The sequence below is a fragment of the Bactrocera oleae genome, chromosome 3 (assembly GCF_042242935.1).
Source record: "Bactrocera oleae isolate idBacOlea1 chromosome 3, idBacOlea1, whole genome shotgun sequence".
NCBI lineage: Eukaryota > Metazoa > Arthropoda > Insecta > Diptera > Tephritidae > Bactrocera > Bactrocera oleae.
In genome coordinates, this window is record NC_091537.1 from 49,996,116 (window position 1) to 50,019,414 (window position 23,299).

At 34.8% G+C, this 23,299-nt stretch overlaps 1 protein-coding gene and 2 long non-coding RNA genes across 3 annotated transcripts; all 3 read right to left on the reverse strand.

The window, feature by feature from the left end:
* Window positions 1-16,401: 16,401 nt before the first annotated feature.
* LOC138855677 (uncharacterized) lies at window positions 16,402-17,112 on the reverse strand. The gene is made up of 3 exons (XM_070106181.1): window positions 16,957-17,112; window positions 16,822-16,888; window positions 16,402-16,762 (listed from the first exon to the last, which is right to left on the reverse strand). Exons 1-3 carry the CDS (start codon window positions 17,100-17,102, stop codon window positions 16,505-16,507), a joined length of 471 nt encoding a protein of 156 aa, XP_069962282.1. The 5' UTR covers window positions 17,103-17,112; the 3' UTR covers window positions 16,402-16,504.
* Window positions 17,113-19,185: 2,073 nt separating this feature from the next.
* Window positions 19,186-20,142, reverse strand: LOC118680922 (uncharacterized). The gene is made up of 3 exons (XR_011395039.1): window positions 19,564-20,142; window positions 19,321-19,496; window positions 19,186-19,252 (listed from the first exon to the last, which is right to left on the reverse strand). It is a non-coding gene; the product is annotated as an uncharacterized lncRNA (long non-coding RNA).
* A 1,388-nt stretch (window positions 20,143-21,530) lies between these two features.
* Window positions 21,531-22,487, reverse strand: LOC138855895 (uncharacterized). The gene is made up of 3 exons (XR_011395040.1): window positions 21,909-22,487; window positions 21,666-21,841; window positions 21,531-21,597 (listed from the first exon to the last, which is right to left on the reverse strand). It is a non-coding gene; the product is annotated as an uncharacterized lncRNA (long non-coding RNA).
* Window positions 22,488-23,299: the final 812 nt, after the last annotated feature.

The following is a 23,299-nucleotide window of genomic DNA, read 5'->3' on the forward strand; positions in this document are numbered from 1 at the left end:
CAGGATTGCATTCAATGAGCAAGCAAAGGTAAAATATTAAACATAAAACAGAGAAAGAAAAAGTACAACAACAAACATACAAAAAGCATATCGAATTAACGCTTACATATTATATCTATATATGTCGTTATATATATATTTTTACTAAACAAATATATATACAAAAATATATTTACAAAGTGCATAAGGGAAAGTACCTGCACATTATTCTTATATACATACATATTTATACATGCATAGAATATATGCCTATGCTTATATACCCTACTTACATTGGTTCCATTACACTTTAAAAAATTTACTTATATAATATAAAACGTTGTAAAATTACAAAAAAAATAAAATAATAAACGTTGTAGTAAAATTAACTCTACTAGAAGCAGCAATACCCCTTGTAACAAACAAACAGGATTGCGGACACAAAAAAAATATAAGCACATTGATTTGTACAAAGTGTGTTGATCTCTTCAACGAGCTCTCAATTTCACGAGCACATAGATATGTACTAACAAGTCCGTGTATTAGGGTGTACCTTAATACATCAACATAAGGACATAAAAAGTATTATTGAATTAAAAGTGCGATTTTTAATAATTAAATTAATTAAAGCAATACATTCAAAATAAAACCACAACAAAATCATATTGCAAATAAATACAGTTTACACTGAGAAACATTTAATTCGTTTTGACAAATATTTTAACATACTACAAATATGATGAATGTGGATAAAAATCAAATTACACCTGCAGAAGCTACACGCGCAAGACAGGTTACCACAAAGCATATAAAAGGCAAAGATATTTGTGCCACCAAATTCATTTCTGAGAGTGACAGATTAACACGATACTGCACTCGATTTTCATCTTCACCGATTCAAAACAATTCGGAATCGTTATTAGAAATAAAAAGGCAAAATCTTAACAATTTTTTGGCTCGTCTCCATGCGGCTCATGAAGCCATAGTAGAAACTGAGTTATCAGATCTACCACAAAATTTCAAAACCTCGGCTTTCACAAAATATGAAAACAGCTTAGACCAGTACGAAGCCACAAAAGCTATGCTCTCCGATCAGTTAAAGCTAATAAAAGCTATTGCACATACTCCACATCCGAGAGTAGAGCTGCCACAAGTACAAAATCAAGAGACAAGTTCAGGCATCCACCTAGAGGTGCCCACATGTGACACAGAAACATTTCATGGAGGTTATGAAAAATGGCCGACCTTCCGGGACATGTTTACAGCCGTTTACATCAACCATCCAAAATTATCAAAAGGGCAAAAATTGTATCACCTCCTTTACAAAACAAAAGGTCAAGCAGGCGTAATAGTCAAACAGTTCGCACTTAATAACGAAAATTTCAATTTGGCTTGGGAAGCTCTAAAATCCAGATATGAAAATGAAAGAATATTGGTCGATAAACAAGTAACGACACTAATAAACTTGCCTAAGATTCAAATAGAAACCAGTGAAGAGTTTATAAGACTACAATCCACTGTTTCAACCTATTTGTCGGTTATATCGGCCCAAATATTCCCACAGACAGCTGGGACCCTATACTGGTAAACATATGCACTGCCGCATTACCAGAAAAATCGTTACTTTTATGGGAGCAATCGCTCTCATCACGAAAGAAATGCCCCACGTGGCAACAAATGAATGACTTTCTAACTACCCAGTACGAAATCGCTGAAAGGGTAGATAAAAAACTAATTAAAACAAAAATTGTTCAACACGACCTCAATAGAAGCTTCAATAGACCCCAAGCTAGTAGCAAAAATAAATTATACAGAAGCTTTTACAAAACGCAATCGTTCACATCCGAACCGAATAAACATACGTCATGCGAACTATGCACAAGTGGGCATAAGCTACAATGTTGCGAGATATTTAAAAAATTAAAAATTCACAAAAGAAACAATTTTGTAAGATCAAAAAGATTATGTACAAATTGCTTGTCACATATGCATACTCATAAAAATTGCAAAAACAAATTCAATTGCATCTACTGTCGAAAAAGACATCTCGAAAATTGCCAAGAAGCACCATGCTGCTCAAAGGCATTAAAAACCTAAACGTTATACAGCGAAAATCAAAGTAGAGTACTACTACCCACAGCAGTCGTCTCTATCGAACCCCGAGGCGAACTGTTTAAACTTAGGGCCTTAATAGACCAAGGATCACAACGATCATTAATAGCGTCTAGGCAAATAGCAAACATTGGGAAAAGGTTTCACACCTAAAGCTGGCAGATCCTAACTGCAACACCCCCGCTCAAATAGATATTATAATAGGCAGCGACCTTATACCGCAAATAATACTTGAAGGGGTTGAATAAATTTCAACCACCCTTCTAGCCCAAAACACTATATTTGGTTGGATTGTAAGTGGACTAGTTACAGAACCAGTTTCCACATCAACAACTCAAGTTGACGAAACCCCTAAAAAATACGTTAATTCACAATTGAGGAAATTGAGGGAGTTAGAAAAAAGCCCCTTCATATCAATTACAACCCCAGCAATTACGACTACTCGATCAAATAATGGCCAGTACGTCGTACGACTACCACTAAAGCCAATTTTCCAACTCTTCACGAATTGGCAGAAAAATTATATAAAATAAAGTCAGAATTTCCTTTGACAACCCCAATATTAACAAGCAAGGAAGGGCTAAGTTCGGATGTAACCGAACATTTTATACTCTCGCAAAATCAAATGGTATACTCGTTTGAGATTTCTTTGTGGATTGGCTGATATTTTCGGTAGAAGGTCAACTATAGGCACTGGGGTCCACATATTTAGTACTTAGGTGCTTGAACAGTTTTGGTTCGATTTAGACAATTTTTGGCCACAAGGTGGCATACATTAAACGTATTATTCACGCAAAGTTTTACCCTGATATAATCATTGTTGCTTGATATGCATGTGAAAGAATCAGATGGAATTGAAAATGGTGTTATATGGGAAATAGGCGTGGTTGTAGTCCGATTTAGCCCATTTTTGCAATATAACATAGAAATATATATAGAACGTTATGCACCGAATTTGGTTGAAATCGGTTAAGCAGATCCCAAGATATGGGTTTTCACCTAAAAGTGGGCTGTGCCACGCCCACTGTCTAATTTTGAACGCGGTTCCTATAAAGTCATCTCGTACCATCCCAGAGATAAAATTTAATGTCTCTGGCGTGTTGAGTGCTTGATTTATCGCGCTTTTAGTAGTTTTTAACAGTACCGTTATATGGGGAGTGGGCGGAGTTGCCACCCGATTATTTTCACACTGTAGGTAGAGGTTCTAAAAACATTTGCTTCCAGTGAATTATGTTATTATAGCGTTAGCGGTTTTGGAGATATGCACATTAAACCTATTAGAGGCGGGACCACGCCCACTTAAAAAAAAATTTTAGCTGCAGATGCCCCTCCCTAATGTGATCCTGTGTACCAAATAACAGTCTTGTATCTTATTGCGGAGCTTAGTTATGGCAATTTATTTGTTTTTGATTAATGGCGTTTTGTGGGCGTGGCAGTGGTCCGATTACGTCCATCTGCAATACCAACCGTCTCACGGTACCAAGAAACATGTCTACCAAGTTTCATAAAAATATCTCAATTTTTACTCAAGTTACAGCTTGCACGGACTGACAGACGGACGGACGGACAGACAGTCACCCGGATTTCAACTCGTCTCTTCATACTGATCATTTATATATATATAACCCTATATCTAACTCGATTAGTTTTAGGTGATACAAACAACCGTTAGGTGAACAAAACTATTATACTCTGTAGCAGCAGGTTGCGAGAATATAAAAACACATACATATATATTAACTTTTTTAACTTTTCGACCCCGCAGGATGGCTTTCGTCAATAATGATACAAAAATCCCGCTTCAAAAATCTTGAGCTATATGGCGCGCTACTACTTGCCAAATTAGTGCATACGCACTTAATATAACATATAACAAAATTGTCCGAAGAAAGTCGAAAAATCGACCCCTCTATTTACATAATTATGTATATAACACTCCAGTGACGCACCCAGACTTAGAAAAAGCAAAGGTCGCACTTATCGCAAATATCTAAGCGCTCATCATACGGGTAGTTTATGGGAAACACTTGTAAAAGTTGTAAATCTCACTTCAAAAAAGTGAGCGAAACACAAATCTAACTCTCGCAAGATTCCTCTTCAAAGGTCTCAAAGGAGTATCCATTCTGGCCACACCTGAGTTAGGCGTGGAATCGCTATCATTAATGATGCCGATGGAATAAATAATATTTAAAGGACCTCTACAAGAGGCCAAAGAACGCCACACCTTGGAGGTTGTGTCCTTACTAATAACTCCGTAAAATGTAAAAACAAGAGCAAAAATCAGTAAAATTGCTTACCGTAAACACACCTAAATACAATAAGTTTTAAAATCAAAGCCGTTTTCAACGTTTACAGCATGTATGCCACGCCCTAGGCTACTCCACCAGCAGTACGCCGACTACGAGTAATACTAGGCAAAAAATTCTCTTAGGGGGCCCAGGATGTTTAAATGAGATAAGCCTTCCCTACACATACACACCACTCTACTCGGTAAAAACTGGCGCGCCCTAGTATAACCCACTACACTCATACATCACCACACGGGACAACACAAGACACCACAGCATCGCGCCTGTACACCACCTCAGCAAACAAAAATGATGATCTCTGCAGCAGATACACCTCATTCGAAATAGTAGCGATCCTGCGCGCAACTCGACTTTCGATTATACGCGTCAGTCAACACGGTTCCTGCTTGCTGCCTTTGTTCGTTTTTGCGACAACTACAATCCTACGCGCTACATCTAATCCCAGTTTGACTCATTTTTGCGATCCGTGCTTCCACTCGTACAGCGTTTGCAAACGAATTATAATTATTATTTAATTGCGTTAATAAACAAAATTTTAATAATTTAATATTACGTATACAAATTACACGGGTGTTTTGTTCACAATACTTTGTGAGAGTGTCTAATTACTCATTTTTATTGGTATGGTAAGTGAGGTACCTTAATGAAGCTCAGAGAGCATCTTTTTCTGTTAATAATCTGTCGGAAAGCCAAAAATAGATAAAATCTGGTCAATGCTACCCATATCTCCCATACACGCAATACCTAACGCAAGTTGCAAGAGTATTAAAAGCCCTTAGCCCTTCTTAACTTGTTTTCTTTTAGGATCGCTTACAGCAGCTGAGGTGCTTGGCGGTGGCTTCGTCGGGGTTATTGGGGAGGGTAGTGACGTACGGGGGAGTACAGCGGCGATGTATTGTTGTATTATATTTAAATAAATAAAACTTGCTATTACAAAGCTCTGTACATTAGTTGTCTCATTTATAAATAAACATATTACTCAATACTTTCGAGCATCAGCTGGCTAAAAGTATTCAATTATCCAATGGACTCTTCCGTAAAAAGGCCATGTCGAGGGTGACCCACCAGACGAATACATTTCCGTTTTCTCCATTCTATAACAACAATATATTTGTATGGGTTTTAATACAATATTAATTTCATATTTTTCGTTACCTATACCGCTGTGTAAAATTTACCACGTTCACTTGAACGTTCCTCGCGCTGTAGTTGTGTCCTAACTTGCAGAGTTCACTTACCATTTCGGCATAAATGTGCTAATTTTTCGGCGCACCGCGGAGATCGGCAGCGTGATCTGCCCACAAATCGAGAACGGCCACTTCTCCGTCCTCAGACCAGGGTATCCTATTACTTTTTATTTATTAAAAAAGAATTGAACTTTACTATCATATATATTTACTATCCGTATTCAGTTCCATTTCATTGTTTTCGCTTCAGTCCATTGTATAAATCTACATATATAGGCTTATACAATGTTTACTACTGTTGTTGATGAAAATTAAAACATACGTTATCAAATACTTGTATACTCGGAATACTTGTATACTTCACATAATTTCGGTTGAAAATTTTTTATCTATTCATTATTCACGCAAAGTTTTACGCCGATACAATCATTGTTGTTTGATTTGCATAGTGGAAAGTGAAAAAATCAGATGAAATTTAAAATGGTGTTATATGGGAAATAGGCGTGGTTGTAATCCGATTTCGCTCATTTTCGCATTATAGCATAGAAATATGAGAACAATATTATGTACCGAATTTGGTTTTTTTGATTTATGGTGTTCTGTGGGCGTGGCAGTGGTCCTATTTCGACCATCTGCAATACCAACCGTCTTACGGTATCAAGAAACGTGTGCACCAAGTTTCATAAAGATATCTCAATTTTTACTCAAGTTACAGCTTGCACAGACGGACGGACGGACAGACAGTCACCCGGATTTCGACTCGTCTCTTCATCCTGATCATTTATATATATATAACCCTATATCTAACTCAATTGGTTTTAGCTAATACAAACAACCGTTAGGGGAACAAAACGATTATACTCTGTAGCAACATGTTGCGGGAGTATAACAACGGGCGCGCATTTTTAAACACAAAACAACAATACAACATACCTGTAAACAGCTGGAGAAGAAGCACACGAATTGACACAAAACGCACAGGCATATATATGTACAAACCTTATACCCTACAAAGAGAGCGTATTTATTTCATTTACATATCTTATTTTATGCGTATATGTATGTAAAAATTTCAGTTTTATATATTATAATATAAAACCTGTAACAGAAAATCCGTTTTAACAGCATAATAAACGGTTACCAAACTGTCACAGTTTCGAGTTTATTTTGCGGTAAAATCCGACCACAGTCTGGTATAATGTATATTTCAAAATACATACTTATATATTTAAAAAAAAATGAATCTTAACTTATTGCTAATTAATAGCTTATCTTCGTGTATTCGAACACAACATCAAGAACCAAAAAACCAATTCAAGTATACACTTGCACATTAATTCAGCAATACCCCTTATGCTTAATATAGCAATAAGCAGGATTGCATTCAATGAGTAAGCAAAGGCAAAATATCAAACATAAAACAGAGAAAGAAATAAAAGTACAACAACAAACATACAAAAAGCATATCGAATTAACGCTTACATATTATATCTATATATGTCGTTATATATATATTTTTACTAAACAAATATATATACAAAAACATAAGGGAAAATACCTGCACATTATTCATATATACATACATATTTATACATGCATAGAATATATGCCTATGCTTATATACCCTACTTACATTGGTTCCATTACACTTTAAAAAATTTACTTATATAAAACGTTGTAAAATTACAAAAAAAATAAAATAATAAACGTTGTAGTAAAATTAACACTACTAGAAATTACATACATATTAAAACATATAAAATTGTAGGTGTGCATTTTGTCAAAGTCCGCATATATCCCGCAATACCCCTTGTAACAAACAAGCAGGATTGCGGACACAAAAAAAATATAAGCACATTGATCTGTACAAAGTGTGTTGATCTCTTCAACGAGCTCTCAATTTCACGAGCACATAAATATGTACTAACAAGTCCGTGTATTAGGGTGTACCTTAATACATCAACATAAGGACATAAAAAGTATTATTGAATTAAAAGTGCGATTTTTAATAATTAAATTAATTAAAGCAATACATTCAAAATAAAACCACAACAAAATCATATTGCAAATAAATACAGTTTACACTGAGAAACATTTAATTCGTTTTGACAAATATTTTAACATACTACAAATATGATGAATGTGGATAAAAATCAAATTACACCTGCAGAAGCTACACGCGCAAGACAGGTTACCACAAAGCATATAAAAGGCAAAGATATTTGTGCCACCAAATTCATTTCTGAGAGTGACAGATTAACACGATACTGCACTTGATTTTCATCTTCACCGATTCAAGACAATTCGGAATCGTTATTAGAAATAAAAAGGCAAAATCTTAACAATTTTTTGGCTCGTCTCCATGCGGCTCATGACGCCATAGTAGAAACTGAGTTATCAGATCTACCACAAAATTTCAAAACCTCGGCTTTCACAAATTATGAAAACAGCTTAGACCAGTACGAAGCCACAAAAGCTATGCTCTCCAATCAGTTTAAGCTAATAAAAGCTATTGCACATACTCCACATCCGAGAGTAGAGCTGCCACAAGTACAAAATCAAGAGACAAGTTCAGGCATCCACCTAGAGGTGCCCGCATGTGACACAGAAACATTTCATGGAGGTTATGAAAAATGGCCGACCTTCCGGGACATGTTTACAGCCGTTTACATCAACCATCCAAAATTATCAAAAGGGCAAAAATTGTATCACCTCCTTTACAAAACAAAAGGTCAAGCAGGCGTAATAGTCAAACAGTTCGCACTTAATAACGAAAATTTCAATTTGGCTTGGGAAGCTCTAAAATCCAGATATGAAAATGAAAGAATATTGGTCGATAAACAAGTAACGACACTAATAAACTTGCCTAAGATTCAAATGGAAACCAGTGAAGAGTTTATAAGACTACAATCCACTGTTTCAACCTATTTGTCGGTTATATCGGCCCAAATATTCCCACAGACAGCTGGGACCCTATACTGGTAAACATATGCACTGCCGCATTACCAGAAAAATCGTTACTTTTATGGGAGCAATCGCTCTCATCACGAAAGAAATGCCCCACAACAACAAATGAATGACTTTCTAACTACCCAGTACGAAATCGCTGAAAGGGTAGATAAAAAACTAATTAAAACAAAAATTGTTCAACACGACCTCAATAGAAGCTTCAATAGACCCCAAGCTAGTAGCAAAAATAAATTATACAGAAGCTTTTACAAAACGCAATCGTTCACATCCGAACCGAATAAACATACGTCATGCGAACTATGCACAAGTGGGCATAAGCTACAATGTTGCGAGATATTTAAAAAATTAAAAATTCACAAAAGAAACAATTTTGTAAGATCAAAAAGATTATGTACAAATTGCTTGTCACATATGCATACTCATAAAAATTGCAAAAACAAATTCAATTGCATCTACTGTCGAAAAAGACATCTCGAAAATTGCCAAGAAGCACCATGCTGCTCAAAGGCATTAAAAACCTAAACGTTACACAGCGAAAATCAAAGTAGAGTACTACTACCCCCAGCAGTCGTCTCTATCGAACCCCGAGGCGAACTGTTTAAACTTAGGGCCTTAATAGACCAAGGATCACAACGATCATTAATAGCGTCTAGGGCACAAAATAGGCTCCAACTGCCAACAAAACAAGTCAACTTTGAAATTACAGGAATGGATGGAAGAGTAGTTCAAAACTCTAATAAAATCTGCCCCATTACCCTAATTTCCCCCCAAACCGGATAGGAGAATTAAAGCAGAAGCTATAGTCTTACCGCAGCTAACAAATATGCTTCCAAGCTATCATATAAATAGCAAACATTGGGAAAAGGTTTCACACCTAAAGCTGGCAGATCCTAACTGCAACACCCCCGCTCAAATAGATATTATAATAGGCAGCGACCTTATACCGCAAATAATACTTGAAGGGGTTGAAAAAATTTCAACCACCCTTCTAGCCCAAAACACTATATTTGAATGGATTGTAAGTGGGCTAGTTACAGAACCAGTTTCCACATCAACAACTCAAGTTGACGAAACCCCTAAAGAATACGTTAATTCACAATTGAGGAAATTGAGGGAGTTAGAAAAACGCCCCTTCACTACTACACCTACTCGATCAAATAATGGCCAGTACGTCGTACGACTACCACTAAAGCCAATTTTCCAACTGTTCACGAATTGGCAGAAAAATTATAAAAAATAAAGTCAGAATTTCCTTTGACAACCCCAATATTAACAAGTAAGGAAGGGCTAAGTTCGGATGTAACCGAACATTTTATACTCTCGCAAAATCAAATGGTATACTCGTTTGAGATTTCTTTGTGGATTGGCTGATATTTTCGGTAGAAGGTCAACTATAGGCACTGGGGTCTACATATTTAGTACTTAGGGGCTTGAACAGTTTTGGTTCGATTTAGACAATTTTTGGCCACAAGGTGGCATACATTAAACGTATTATTCACGCAAAGTTTTACCCCGATATAATCATTGTTGCTTGATATGCATAGTGGAAAGTGAAAGAATCAGATGGAATTGAAAATGGTGTTATATGGGAAATAGGCGTGGTTGTAGTCCGATTTAGCCCATTTTTGCAATATAACATAGAAATATAAATAGAACGTTATGCACCGAATTTGGTTGAAATCGGTTAAGCAGATCCCTAGATATGGGTTTTCACCTAAAAGTGGGCTGTGCCACGCCCACTGTCTAATTTTGAACGCGGTTCCTATAAAGTCATCTCGTACCATCCCAGAGATAAAATTTAATGTCTCTGGCGTGTTGAGTGCTTGATTTATCGCGCTTTTAGTAGTTTTTAACAGTACCGTTATATGGGGAGTGGGCGGAGTTGCCACCCGATTATTTTCACACTGTAGGTAGAGGTTCTAAAAACATTTGCTTCCAGTGAATTATGTTATTATAGCGTTAGCGATTTAGGAGACATGCACATTAAACCTATTAGAGGCGGGACCACGCCCACTTAAAAAAAAAAAATTTTAACTGCAGATGCCCCTCCCTAATGCGATCTGTACCAAATAACAGTCTTGTATCTTATTGCGGAGCTTAGTTATGGCAATTTATTTGTTTTTGATAAATGGCGTTTTGTGGGCGTGGCAGTGGTCCGATTACGTCCATCTGCAATACCAACCGTCTCACGGTACCAAGAAACATGTCTACCAAGTTTCATAAAAATATCTCAATTTTTACTCAAGTTACAGCTTGCACGGACTGACAGACGGACGGACGGACAGACAGTCACCCGGATTTCAACTCGTCTCTTCATACTGATCATTTATATATATATAACCCTATATCTAACTCGATTAGTTTTAGGTGATACAAACAACCGTTAGGTGAACAAAACTATTATACTCTGTAGCAACAGGTTGCGATAATATAAAAACACATACATATATATTAACTTTTTTAACTTTTCGACCCCGGGAATGGCTTTCGTCAATAATGATACAAAAATCCCGCTTCAAAAATCTTGAGCTATATGGCGCGCTACTACTTGCCAAATTAGTGCATACGCACTTAATATAACATATAACAAAATTGTCCGAAGAAAGTCGAAAAATCGACCCCTCTATTTACATAATTATGTATATAACACTCCAGTGACGCACCCAGACTTAGAAAAAGCAAAGGTCGCACTTATCGCAAATATCTAAGCGCTCATCATACGGGTAGTTTATGGGAAACACTTGTAAAAGTTGTAAATCTCACTTCAAAAAAGTGAGCGAAACACAAATCTAACTCTCGCAAGATTCCTCTTCAAAGGTCTCAAAGGAGCATCCATTCTGGCCACACCTGAGTTAGGCGTGGACTCGCTATCATTAATGATGCCGATGGAATAAATAATATTTAAAGGACCTCTACAAGAGGCCAAAGAACGCCACACCTTGGAGGTTGTGTCCTTACTAATAATTCCGTAAAATGTAAAAACAAGAGCAAAAATCAGTAAAATTGCTTACCGTAAACACACCTAAATACAATAAGTTTTAAAATCAAAGCCGTTTTCAACGTTTACAGCATGTATGCTACGCCCTAGGCTACTCCACCAGCAGTACGCCGACTACGAGTAATACTAGGCAAAAAATTCTCTTAGGGGGCCCAGGATGTTTAAATGAGATAAGCCTTCCCTACACATACACACCACTCTACTCGGTAAAAACAGTTTGACTCATTTTTGCGATCCGTGCTTCCACTCGTACAGTGAGCGTTTGCAAATGAATTATAATTATTATTTAATTGCGTTAATAAACAAAATTTTAATAATTTAATATTACGTATACAAATTACACGGGTGTTTTGTTCACAATACTTTGTGAGAGTGTCTAATTACTCATTTTTATTGGTATGGTAAGTGAGGTACCTTAATGAAGCTCAGAGAGCATCTTTTTCTGTTAATAATCTGTCGGAAAGCCAAAAATAGATAAAATCTGGTCAATGCTACCCATATCTCCCATACACGCAATACCTAACGCAAGTTGCAAGAGTATTAAAAGCCCTTAGCCCTTCTTAACTTGTTTTCTTTTAGGATCGCTTACAGCAGCTGAGGTGCTTGGCGGTGGCTTCGTCGGGGTTATTGGGGAGGGTAGTGACGTACGGGGGAGTACAGCGGCGATGTATTGTTGTATTATATTTAAATAAATAAAACTTGCTATTACAAAGCTCTGTACATTAGTTGTCTCATTTATAAATAAACATATTACTCAATACTTTCGAGCATCAGCTGGCTAAAAGTATTCAATTATCCAATGGACTCTTCCGTAAAAAGGCCATGTCGAGGGTGACCCACCAGACGAATACATTTCCGTTTTCTCCATTCTATAACAACAATATATTTGTATGGGTTTTAATACAATATTAATTTCATATTTTTCGTTACCTATACCGCTGTGTAAAATTTACCACGTTCACTTGAACGTTCCTCGCGCTGTAGTTGTGTCCTAACTTGCAGAGTTCACTTGCCATTTCGGCATAAATGTGTTTATTTTTCGGCGCACCGCGGAGATCGGCAGCGTGATCTGCCCACAAATCGAGAACGGCCACTTCTCCGTCCTCAGACCAGGGTATCCTATTACTTTTTATTTATTAAACAAGAATTGAACATTACTATTATATATATTTACTATCCGTATTCAGTTCCATTTCATTGTTTTCGCTTGAGTCCATTGTATAAATCTACATATATAGGCTTATACAATGTTTACTACTGTTGTTGATGAAAATTAAAACGTACGTTATCAAATACTTGTATACTCGGAATAACTTCACATAATTTCGGTTGAAAATTGTTCAACTATTATTATTCAGCGTAATTTCAATCGAACTCAATTATGCAACGGTGCTGCAATGGTTGGTAATTAAAAATACTGCAGATAACATTCTTGTAGCAACCACTCTCACTGGAAAATATAATAGAGAAATTATCTTCTTGTTGTCCAATGATACTGTCAGATGTACGATACAGAAGAGCTGAATTAAATTGAATTTGAAAATGTTTATAATTAAAAACTATAAACATTAGCCTTTTTCATAATATCAAATGTTATCAACTAACAACTTTGAAAATGGCTCATTTGTTACAAACTTGAATATAAAATTAATAGAATAAAAAAATCAACAGAATATATTTTATATTTATTTGTGTTTTTGTGTTTAATAATAAGTCGAAAAAATTGATCAATGATTTTCAAATTTGTCTAAATTAATGTCTACCTTAGCCACAGCAACGCGTGGGCGGGGACCTCTTGTACATATATAAAAATGCCTATATTTAAATCCCAAATTCAAATTTTACTTTAAAAAAAATGTAATTCTAATTTTAGAGTCTATTTGTTCTAGCCTATCTGTTTAAATCATTTTTTCTTTTTATTTTGTATTGTAAACCACTAAAAAAGAAAGATAAATCCCAACACGTGTGAAAAACACAAACTTTTATTTTTAAAATTAGGAACAATAATTTCTTTATTGAAAAATTTAGTTAAAAAATACATTCTTATTCTAATGAAACAGGCTTTAACTATTATGGAGTCACAACTTTCACAACACAACACAAAAAGGGCATAATATCTTTCATTAAAAAGAATATCTCTTATTCCTATCTTATGGCAAATACTGTCGAATTCTTCTAAGCACTTTGTTTCTAAGGATTTTACAAATGCAACAAATTCTTTATGCGGATTCACTAAATTACATTTGACTGTTTGATATTGATAAAGAAGATTAATTCGTTTGAAGGAATTTCACCTCCTAAATAATGTACTTGCAGGGAGTGTGTGCGTATTCAAATTTTGAAATAAAAACTTAAATAAAGGCAGCTAACAGTTTCCTTTTGTTACTATGTTTACATAACGTAAGCCACATGATTTCCTAAATAAACTAGAGAACGTATTGGGCGTTACTGCTTCTAATCTGGCAAAAAAAATGTTCCAAACTGTCCTGATATACATAGTCGACTCGTCTTCAAGTATGGAAATCATGAGTATGACAAACATCGCCACCACCGTATTAAAATGTTTATAGGTATTAAGTACCCACCCCTTTAGAAAACTAAAATTATTAGTTATGTTGTTTTCTAACTCATCTACGTTCCGAATAATTTTTAAAATTTTTTCGGCCTCATCTAAAAATTCGAACTGCTCAGGGGAACCTACAAGCACTTTTTAGAGACCATATTACGCAATACCTGAGATACAAATTTAACCTTCATTTTTTGGAAGCTATTTGGATGTATATGATCATCGGTTAATTTATGCGCACACCAATAACTCGACTGGTAACTCAATATAGCTTCTTTAATATCTTACTGCTGGTGGAGGACAGAAAATATTTGTATTTGAGTGAGAATATATACATTCCGATTTTATTATGGATTTTCTTGTCCTTATATACAAGTTTAATTCAACTTTAAGGGGGTCATCCCGTGTGACGGTTTCAAAAAATCGTTTTTTTTTTTGCATACATAAGTTACAGGAGTAAGAAATGTGGTCTTTAGAGCGTGTGGCCTACACACGTGAATCTTTAAACGTGTTTTTCTCGAAACTACATTTTTCAAACTAACGTCCACGATTTCTCATAAACGGTTCCATCAATTGCTTGAAAATTTGAACAGTAGTTTCGTCATACATGTGGCTATCTCCCAAACTAGAATTTCTGAATTTTGAAAAGTTTTTTTTTTCATAAATAAGTAGTCGCAAAAAACATAAAATTTTGGGAATTATTGTTTGAAAGCATTTAAAAATTTAATTTTCAAGATTTGTAAAAGATTCTAGTCCCGGCGATAGATATTTACCTACAGGTTAACCTGAAATTTGTTTTTTTGATTTTAGGTTAGTCAATCTGCTGAAATCATGGACGTCGTTTGTCTACCTTGTTTCATAGGTACCATTGGTAAAGCTGGACTGCTCTAATATCAATAATCGTCAGCTGATGCATGGTTGAATTTTCTGATTCCTAATTTAAACTTTTTTTAGAAGTTTAAACAAACATTTTGATCCGAAATAATTCTAATTATAATAGTAGTAATAATAATTATTGAGAGGATTACAGTTTTAACTACATATTTAAAACATATGTATACAAATATATTTCATAAAATAGGATTATTAATATCTGAAAATAAAGACTAATTAAATAAAAATGGTAATAATATATGATCATTTAATTAATTGAAAATGATAATAATATCTAAAAGAAAATATAATAAACTCTGCAAAATAAGATTAAATAAATAAAAATAATAAAGTAAAAGTATCTGAAAGAAAAACTTAATAATATCTGAAAAAAAAATTTATTAAATAAAAATATTAATAATATCTGAAAAAAGATTAACAAAATAAATATAATAATAATATCTGAAGAAAAAGGTTAATTATTAAGTAAATACTTGTATAATAATAATATTTGAAAGAAAATATTAATATTATACAGTTGCTGTGTAATTGCTAGCGGAATGTGTGAGTGCGTTAGCGTGTCTTGCGTGATTAATAGTTTTTGCGCCACCACTGGGCGCTATTTCCGAATAAGTTTCATTGTCATGTTATCAATCATCTCTCCAGTCGTCATATTCATCAGCAGGTTGATCATTTGTTGATTTGTTTGAGTTTGACTTCGTCTTCGTATTTTATCTGTGCAGATATTTAAATCATTTTTCATTTAAATAATTATCCAAAAAGAACTTACCTGTTGAAACCTCCGTCTTGCTGGAAAATTAGCATGGGTTACCTATGTTAAGGTAACCAAACATGCTCAAATTTCGGCTGATGACATTTTCTAATCAAACAAAAGGTTTTAGAGTAAGATAAAGAAATATTTCACTTTCAAATTGTTCAAGCCTTTTAAATTAAAGTTCTTCTAACTATATGTTAGTGGGTGCACGTTTTTTTTTTTTTGGTAGTAATGACGTCCTCCATCGAGACTTTTAATGCTCATTGTAAAAGAAACTATAGAAGAATTTAATACACATTACCATTATAACGTACTTGCAATCCAACTGCTGGATAATAGCGAACAATGTAGAAGACTGAAAAGATATCATCCGTTAGATCTCCCCTTTCGATTCAATAGATTTCACCTTCATTTTTGTAAAAAAAAATTTCAACATCTTTCTTTTTGTCAGCAAATTTAGCTATTGTCATTTTTTGATAAATAATACCGATTTTACCCCAAGCTGAATATAATACAAAACAAAAGCTTCCAATTTTGTTCATAAATGAAACAGAAGATACAATTTTTAATAAAAATTCCAATAAATAAAGTAAGTACATGTTCAACATAGAAATATAAAATATTGGCCTGTTATGATTAAACTATTCATAATTATATATTATTATGATGCCGATGTATGGCTTCAATTATATACCTATAACATCTAAGAAAGTTATATAATTTACTTACTTGTATTCAGTAAGCAGTCATTACCTCACACAAGGCCAATGGATGATAGTTCACGTACAAGCAGTAGAACTTCAGCACAGCATTAGTTTCCTTCTCAACCGATTTACGCACAGCCTCTATGCGCAACACTTGATATATTTCAATTCGATACGCAGCAACCATAGCGAAATGCGTTGGATTGAAATCGGGCATCTCATAGTAGACGTTCCGCACATCCAATGTTACGTTCTCTGACGACACACCAGCAAAAGTTTTGAGTGTCATCTAAAATCACTTAAAAAATACACAAAATAAACGAATAGGCGTTACACAGCCATGCTTACCTGTGTAGGACGTTCACTTTGCGCGACTGTGAACATTCGTTTATTGATGTGAAAAATCTTTCGCACCCTAGAGAAGGTAAGATAATGTAAGTAATTTGTCTTTTCAACATTAAAACAGAAAATAAGGCCACCTACCTTGGACTCACCATTGAGAAAAATATCCCGCAACGCTTCACGATAGCGACACAATTGATTCTACGAGATTTCCAGCTCGCGCAGCGCAATGAGAGTTTTCCTCCGTCCTCTTCAATTATATTTAATAAATTCTTTGGAAACACCATAAACTTCAAGAACTTAACTTCTTTATAACGCTTTTTGAATCAATAAAGCAAAATAGAATAATATAAATTTTAACACGCATATTAAAAAAGTGCTTACCTCAAAATTTTTTTCCAAATAATGCCGGCCATTGTTAATTCGTTGCATTCATTCGCATTCTAAAATGATGCATGATAAATGTTGCTACTCTTACAACACAATTTTCTATTTAAAAACAAAAAGTTAGCTTTGAATATGTAGTTGTGTAAGAGGTGAAATTTTACAAGTGTAGTAGTAAATTGGTAACCTCCGTCTTGTAGGGTAAATGTATGTACGAGTATGTACTTTACTACAGTAAGGGGAAGTACCGAAAGCCGGAGTGCGGAATTTTGATCCGCTAAACCTAACCTACTCCGAATTCATTTTCCACGGAGCATCTGTTGTAAGTATCTAGTTTTGTCATAATTTGAGCTGACGCTTCACCGACAGCTTTCCATTTATCAGAGGACTGACACATATGTGTTATTAAGGTTTCCACCATTAAACTACCGCCGAGTGTAGATTTTATTTATTTATTAAGATAATTATAAATAATTATATTACAGTTTAAAGGCACTAGCAACGAAGACTATCGGCCTGCGAATAATATCTATTCGATAATTAACTAGGTAAAAAAAAGGATAAAGATCTAAAAGGAAAGTCCTTGAGTTACAAGTTCTCTGTCAGTATGATAAATATAACTTAAATATGATGTAAATAAGTTTATATACCAGACTGGATTACTGAGTCTGGTATATAAACTTATGCAACTCTTTTAAATTATTTAAAGAAAATTCTGTTAGCAGATTGATGGTGTTTTGTTCTGGAATATGCTGTTCCTTGCGTTTGAGTACTTTCTGCATGCATCAAGGATGTGATTGATTGTCAGAGGACAATTGCATGCTTTGCAAGATGGAGCAGCAGAACCACTTAGGAGATGTTGATGTGTGATTGTTGTGTGTCGTAGACGTAACCTAGTGAATATTTTTATTTGCTCTGTAGAAGATTCAATTGGAATAGAGGGTGCGATGCCGTATTTGTTAATAACTTATATGTTGACCACATTTCCGCTGACTTTCTTTTTATGTAGTTTTCGACAGATTTTCGAATGTCTGATCAAACATAGATGGCGACAGTTTCGCTTGGGGAATGGCAAGTTTGTTTGGCTGCTACATCAACATATTCATTACCAGAAATTCCACAGTGGCCAGGGGTTCAAATTATTTTTATTTTTTATTTCTCACGTATCCTTTGGATCAAAGGTTTTTTAGTCCTTCTACTGCCGATTTACTATCCGAGCAAATAACATATTAGCCTTTGGATGTGGCTGCATATTCTGTAGCGAGGCTTATAGCTAAGACTTCGGCAGTAAAAATAGAACAAAGTGGAAAGAATAATTCAGTCCTAATTGTGTTACCATCTTCGGACACTATGGCAAATGAAACAGTGTAACTGTATTTGGAGCCATCAGTAAAAATAAGTTTCCATCTGAGTTCTGTCGAATTACCTCTGATTTGTAAAAAGTAATACAAAACAAAAGCTTCCAATTTTGTTCATAAATGAAACAGAAGATACAATTTTTAATAAAAATTCCAATAAATAAAGTAAGTACATGTTCAACATAGAAATATAAAATATTGGCCTGTTATGATTAAACTATTCATAATTATATATTATTATGATGCCGATGTATGGCTTCAATTATATACCTATAACATCTAAGAAAGTTATATAATTTACTTACTTGTATTCAGTAAGCAGTCATTACCTCACACAAGGCCAAAGGATGATAGTTCACGTACAAGCAGTAGAACTTCAGCACAGCATTAGTTTCCTTCTCAACCGATTTACGCACAGCCTCTATGCGCAACACTTGATATATTTCAATTCAATACGCAGCAACCATAGCGAAATGCGTTGGATTGAAATCTGGCATCTCATAGTAGACGTTCCGCACATCCAATGTTACGTTCTCTGACGACACACCAGCAAAAGTTTTGAGTGTCATCTAAAATCACTTAAAAAATACACAAAATAAACGAATAGGCGTTACACAGCCATGCTTACCTGTGTAGGACGTTCACTTTGCGCGACTGTGAACATTCGTTTATTGATGTGAAAAATCTTTCGCACCCTAGAGAAGGTAAGATAATGTAAGTAATTTGTCTTTTCAACATTAAAACAGAAAATAAGGCCACCTACCTTGGACTCACCATTGAGAAAAATATCCCGCAACGCTTCACGATAGCGACACAATTGATTCTACGAGATTTCCAGCTCGCGCAGCGCAATGAGAGTTTTCCTCCGTCCTCTTCAATTATATTTAATAAATTCTTTGGAAACACCATAAACTTCAAGAACTTAACTTCTTTATAACGCTTTTTGAATCAATAAAGCAAAATAGAATAATATAAATTTTAACACGCATATTAAAAAAGTGCTTACCTCAAAATTTTTTTCCAAATAATGCCGGCCATTGTTAATTCGTTGCATTCATTCGCATTCTAAAATGATGCATGCTAAATGTTGCTACTCTTACAACACAATTTTCTATTTAAAAACAAAAAGTTAGCTTTGAATATGTAGTTGTGTAAGAGGTGAAATTTTACAAGTGTAGTAGTAAATTGGTAACCTCCGTCTTGTAGGGTAAATGTATGTACGAGTATGTACTTTACTACAGTAAGGGGAAGTACCGAAAGCCGGAGTGCGGAATTTTGATCCGCTAAACCTAACCTACTCCGAATTCATTTTCCACGGAGCATCTGTTGTAAGTATCTAGTTTTGTCATAATTTGAGCTGACGCTTCACCGACAGCTTTCCATTTATCAGAGGACTGACACATATGTGTTATTAAGGTTTCCACCATTAAACTACCGCCGAGTGTAGATTTTATTTATTTATTAAGATAATTATAAATAATTATATTACAGTTTAAAGGCACTAGCAACGAAGACTATCGGCCTGCGAATAATATCTATTCGATAATTAACTAGGTAAAAAAAAGGATAAAGATCTAAAAGGAAAGTCCTTGAGTTACAAGTTCTCTGTCAGTATGATAAATATAACTTAAATATGATGTAAATAATAATCCAGTCTGGTATATAAACTTATGCAACTCTTTTAAATTATTTAAAGAAAATTCTGTTAGCAGATTGATGGTGTTTTGTTCTGGAATATGCTGTTCCTTGCGTTTGAGTACTTTCTGCATGCATCAAGGATGTGATTGATTGTCAGAGGACAATTGCATGCTTTGCAAGATGGAGCAGCAGAACCACTTAGGAGATGTTGATGTGTGATTGTTGTGTGTCGTAGACGTAACCTAGTGAATATTTTTATTTGCTCTGTAGAAGATTCAATTGGAATAGAGGGTGCGATGCCGTATTTGTTAATAACTTATATGTTGACCACATTTCCGCTGACTTTCTTTTTATGTAGTTTTCGACAGATTTTCGAATGTCTGATCAAACATAGATGGCGACAGTTTCGCTTGGGGAATGGCAAGTTTGTTTGGCTGCTACATCAACATATTCATTACCAGAAATTCCACAGTGGCCAGGGGTTCAATTTATTTTTATTTTTTATTTCTCACGTATCCTTTGGATCAAAGGTTTTTTAGTCCTTCTACTGCCGATTTACTATCCGAGCAAATAACATATTAGCCTTTGGATGTGGCTGCATATTCTGTAGCGAGCCTTATAGCTAAGACTTCGGCAGTAAAAATAGAACAAAGTGGAAAGAATAATTCAGTCCTAATTGTGTTACCATCTTCGGACACTATGGCAAATGAAACAGTGTAACTGTATTTGGAGCCATCAGTAAAAATAAGTTTCCATCTGAGTTCTGTCGAATTACCTCTGATTTGTAAAAAGTAATACAAAACAAAAGCTTCCAATTTTGTTCATAAATGAAACAGAAGATACAATTTTTAATAAAAATTCCAATAAATAAAGTAAGTACATGTTCAACATAGAAATATAAAATATTGGCCTGTTATGATTAAACTATTCATAATTATATATTATTATGATGCCGATGTATGGCTTCAATTATATACCTATAACATCTAAGAAAGTTATATAATTTACTTACTTGTATTCAGTAAGCAGTCATTACCTCACACAAGGCCAAAGGATGATAGTTCACGTACAAGCAGTAGAACTTCAGCACAGCATTAGTTTCCTTCTCAACCGATTTACGCACAGCCTCTATGCGCAACACTTGATATATTTCAATTCGATACGCAGCAACCATAGCGAAATGCGTTGGATTGAAATCTGGCATCTCATAGTAGACGTTCCGCACATCCAATGTTACGTTCTCTGACGACACACCAGCAAAAGTTTTGAGTGTCATCTAAAATCACTTAAAAAATACACAAAATAAACGAATAGGCGTTACACAGCCATGCTTACCTGTGTAGGACGTTCACTTTGCGCGACTGTGAACATTCGTTTATTGATGTGAAAAATCTTTCGCACCCTAGAGAAGGTAAGATAATGTAAGTAATTTGTCTTTTCAACATTAAAACAGAAAATAAGGCCACCTACCTTGGACTCACCATTGAGAAAAATATCCCGCAACGCTTCACGATAGCGACACAATTGATTCTACGAGATTTCCAGCTCGCGCAGCGCAATGAGAGTTTTCCTCCGTCCTCTTCAATTATATTTAATAAATTCTTTGGAAACACCATAAACTTCAAGAACTTAACTTCTTTATAACGCTTTTTGAATCAATAAAGCAAAATAGAATAATATAAATTTTAACACGCATATTAAAAAAGTGCTTACCTCAAAATTTTTTTCCAAATAATGCCGGCCATTGTTAATTCGTTGCATTCATTCGCATTCTAAAATGATGCATGCTAAATGTTGCTACTCTTACAACACAATTTTCTATTTAAAAACAAAAAGTTAGCTTTGAATATGTAGTTGTGTAAGAGGTGAAATTTTACAAGTGTAGTAGTAAATTGGTAACCTCCGTCTTGTAGGGTAAATGTATGTACGAGTATGTACTTTACTACAGTAAGGGGAAGTACCGAAAGCCGGAGTGCGGAATTTTGATCCGCTAAACCTAACCTACTCCGAATTCATTTTCCACGGAGCATCTGTTGTAAGTATCTAGTTTTGTCATAATTTGAGCTGACGCTTCACCGACAGCTTTCCATTTATCAGAGGACTGACACATATGTGTTATTAAGGTTTCCACCATTAAACTACCGCCGAGTGTAGATTTTATTTATTTATTAAGATAATTATAAATAATTATATTACAGTTTAAAGGCACTAGCAACGAAGACTATCGGCCTGCGAATAATATCTATTCGATAATTAACTAGGTAAAAAAAAGGATAAAGATCTAAAAGGAAAGTCCTTGAGTTACAAGTTCTCTGTCAGTATGATAAATATAACTTAAATATGATGTAAATAATAATCCAGTCTGGTATATAAACTTATGCAACTCTTTTAAATTATTTAAAGAAAATTCTGTTAGCAGATTGATGGTGTTTTGTTCTGGAATATGCTGTTCCTTGCGTTTGAGTACTTTCTGCATGCATCAAGGATGTGATTGATTGTCAGAGGACAATTGCATGCTTTGCAAGATGGAGCAGCAGAACCACTTAGGAGATGTTGATGTGTGATTGTTGTGTGTCGTAGACGTAACCTAGTGAATATTTTTATTTGCTCTGTAGAAGATTCAATTGGAATAGAGGGTGCGATGCCGTATTTGTTAATAACTTATATGTTGACCACATTTCCGCTGACTTTCTTTTTATGTAGTTTTCGACAGATTTTCGAATGTCTGATCAAACATAGATGGCGACAGTTTCGCTTGGGGAATGGCAAGTTTGTTTGGCTGCTACATCAACATATTCATTACCAGAAATTCCACAGTGGCCAGGGGTTCAAATTATTTTTATTTTTTATTTCTCACGTATCCTTTGGATCAAAGGTTTTTTAGTCCTTCTACTGCCGATTTACTATCCGAGCAAATAACATATTAGCCTTTGGATGTGGCTGCATATTCTGTAGCGAGGCTTATAGCTAAGACTTCGGCAGTAAAAATAGAACAAAGTGGAAAGAATAATTCAGTCCTAATTGTGTTACCATCTTCGGACACTATGGCAAATGAAACAGTGTAACTGTATTTGGAGCCATCAGTAAAAATAAGTTTCCATCTG

Coding starts and splice junctions, on each gene's coding strand:
- LOC138855677 (XM_070106181.1), bottom strand. CDS start 17,102: ATGGTGTTTCCAAAGAATTTATTAAATATAATTGAAGAGGACGGAGGA. Junction 16,889..16,956: donor TTCTCAATGGTGAGTCCAAG/GTAGGTGGCCTT, acceptor TACCTTCTCTAG/GGTGCGAAAGATTTTTCACA. Junction 16,763..16,821: donor AAAGTGAACGTCCTACACAG/GTAAGCATGGCT, acceptor AAGTGATTTTAG/ATGACACTCAAAACTTTTGC.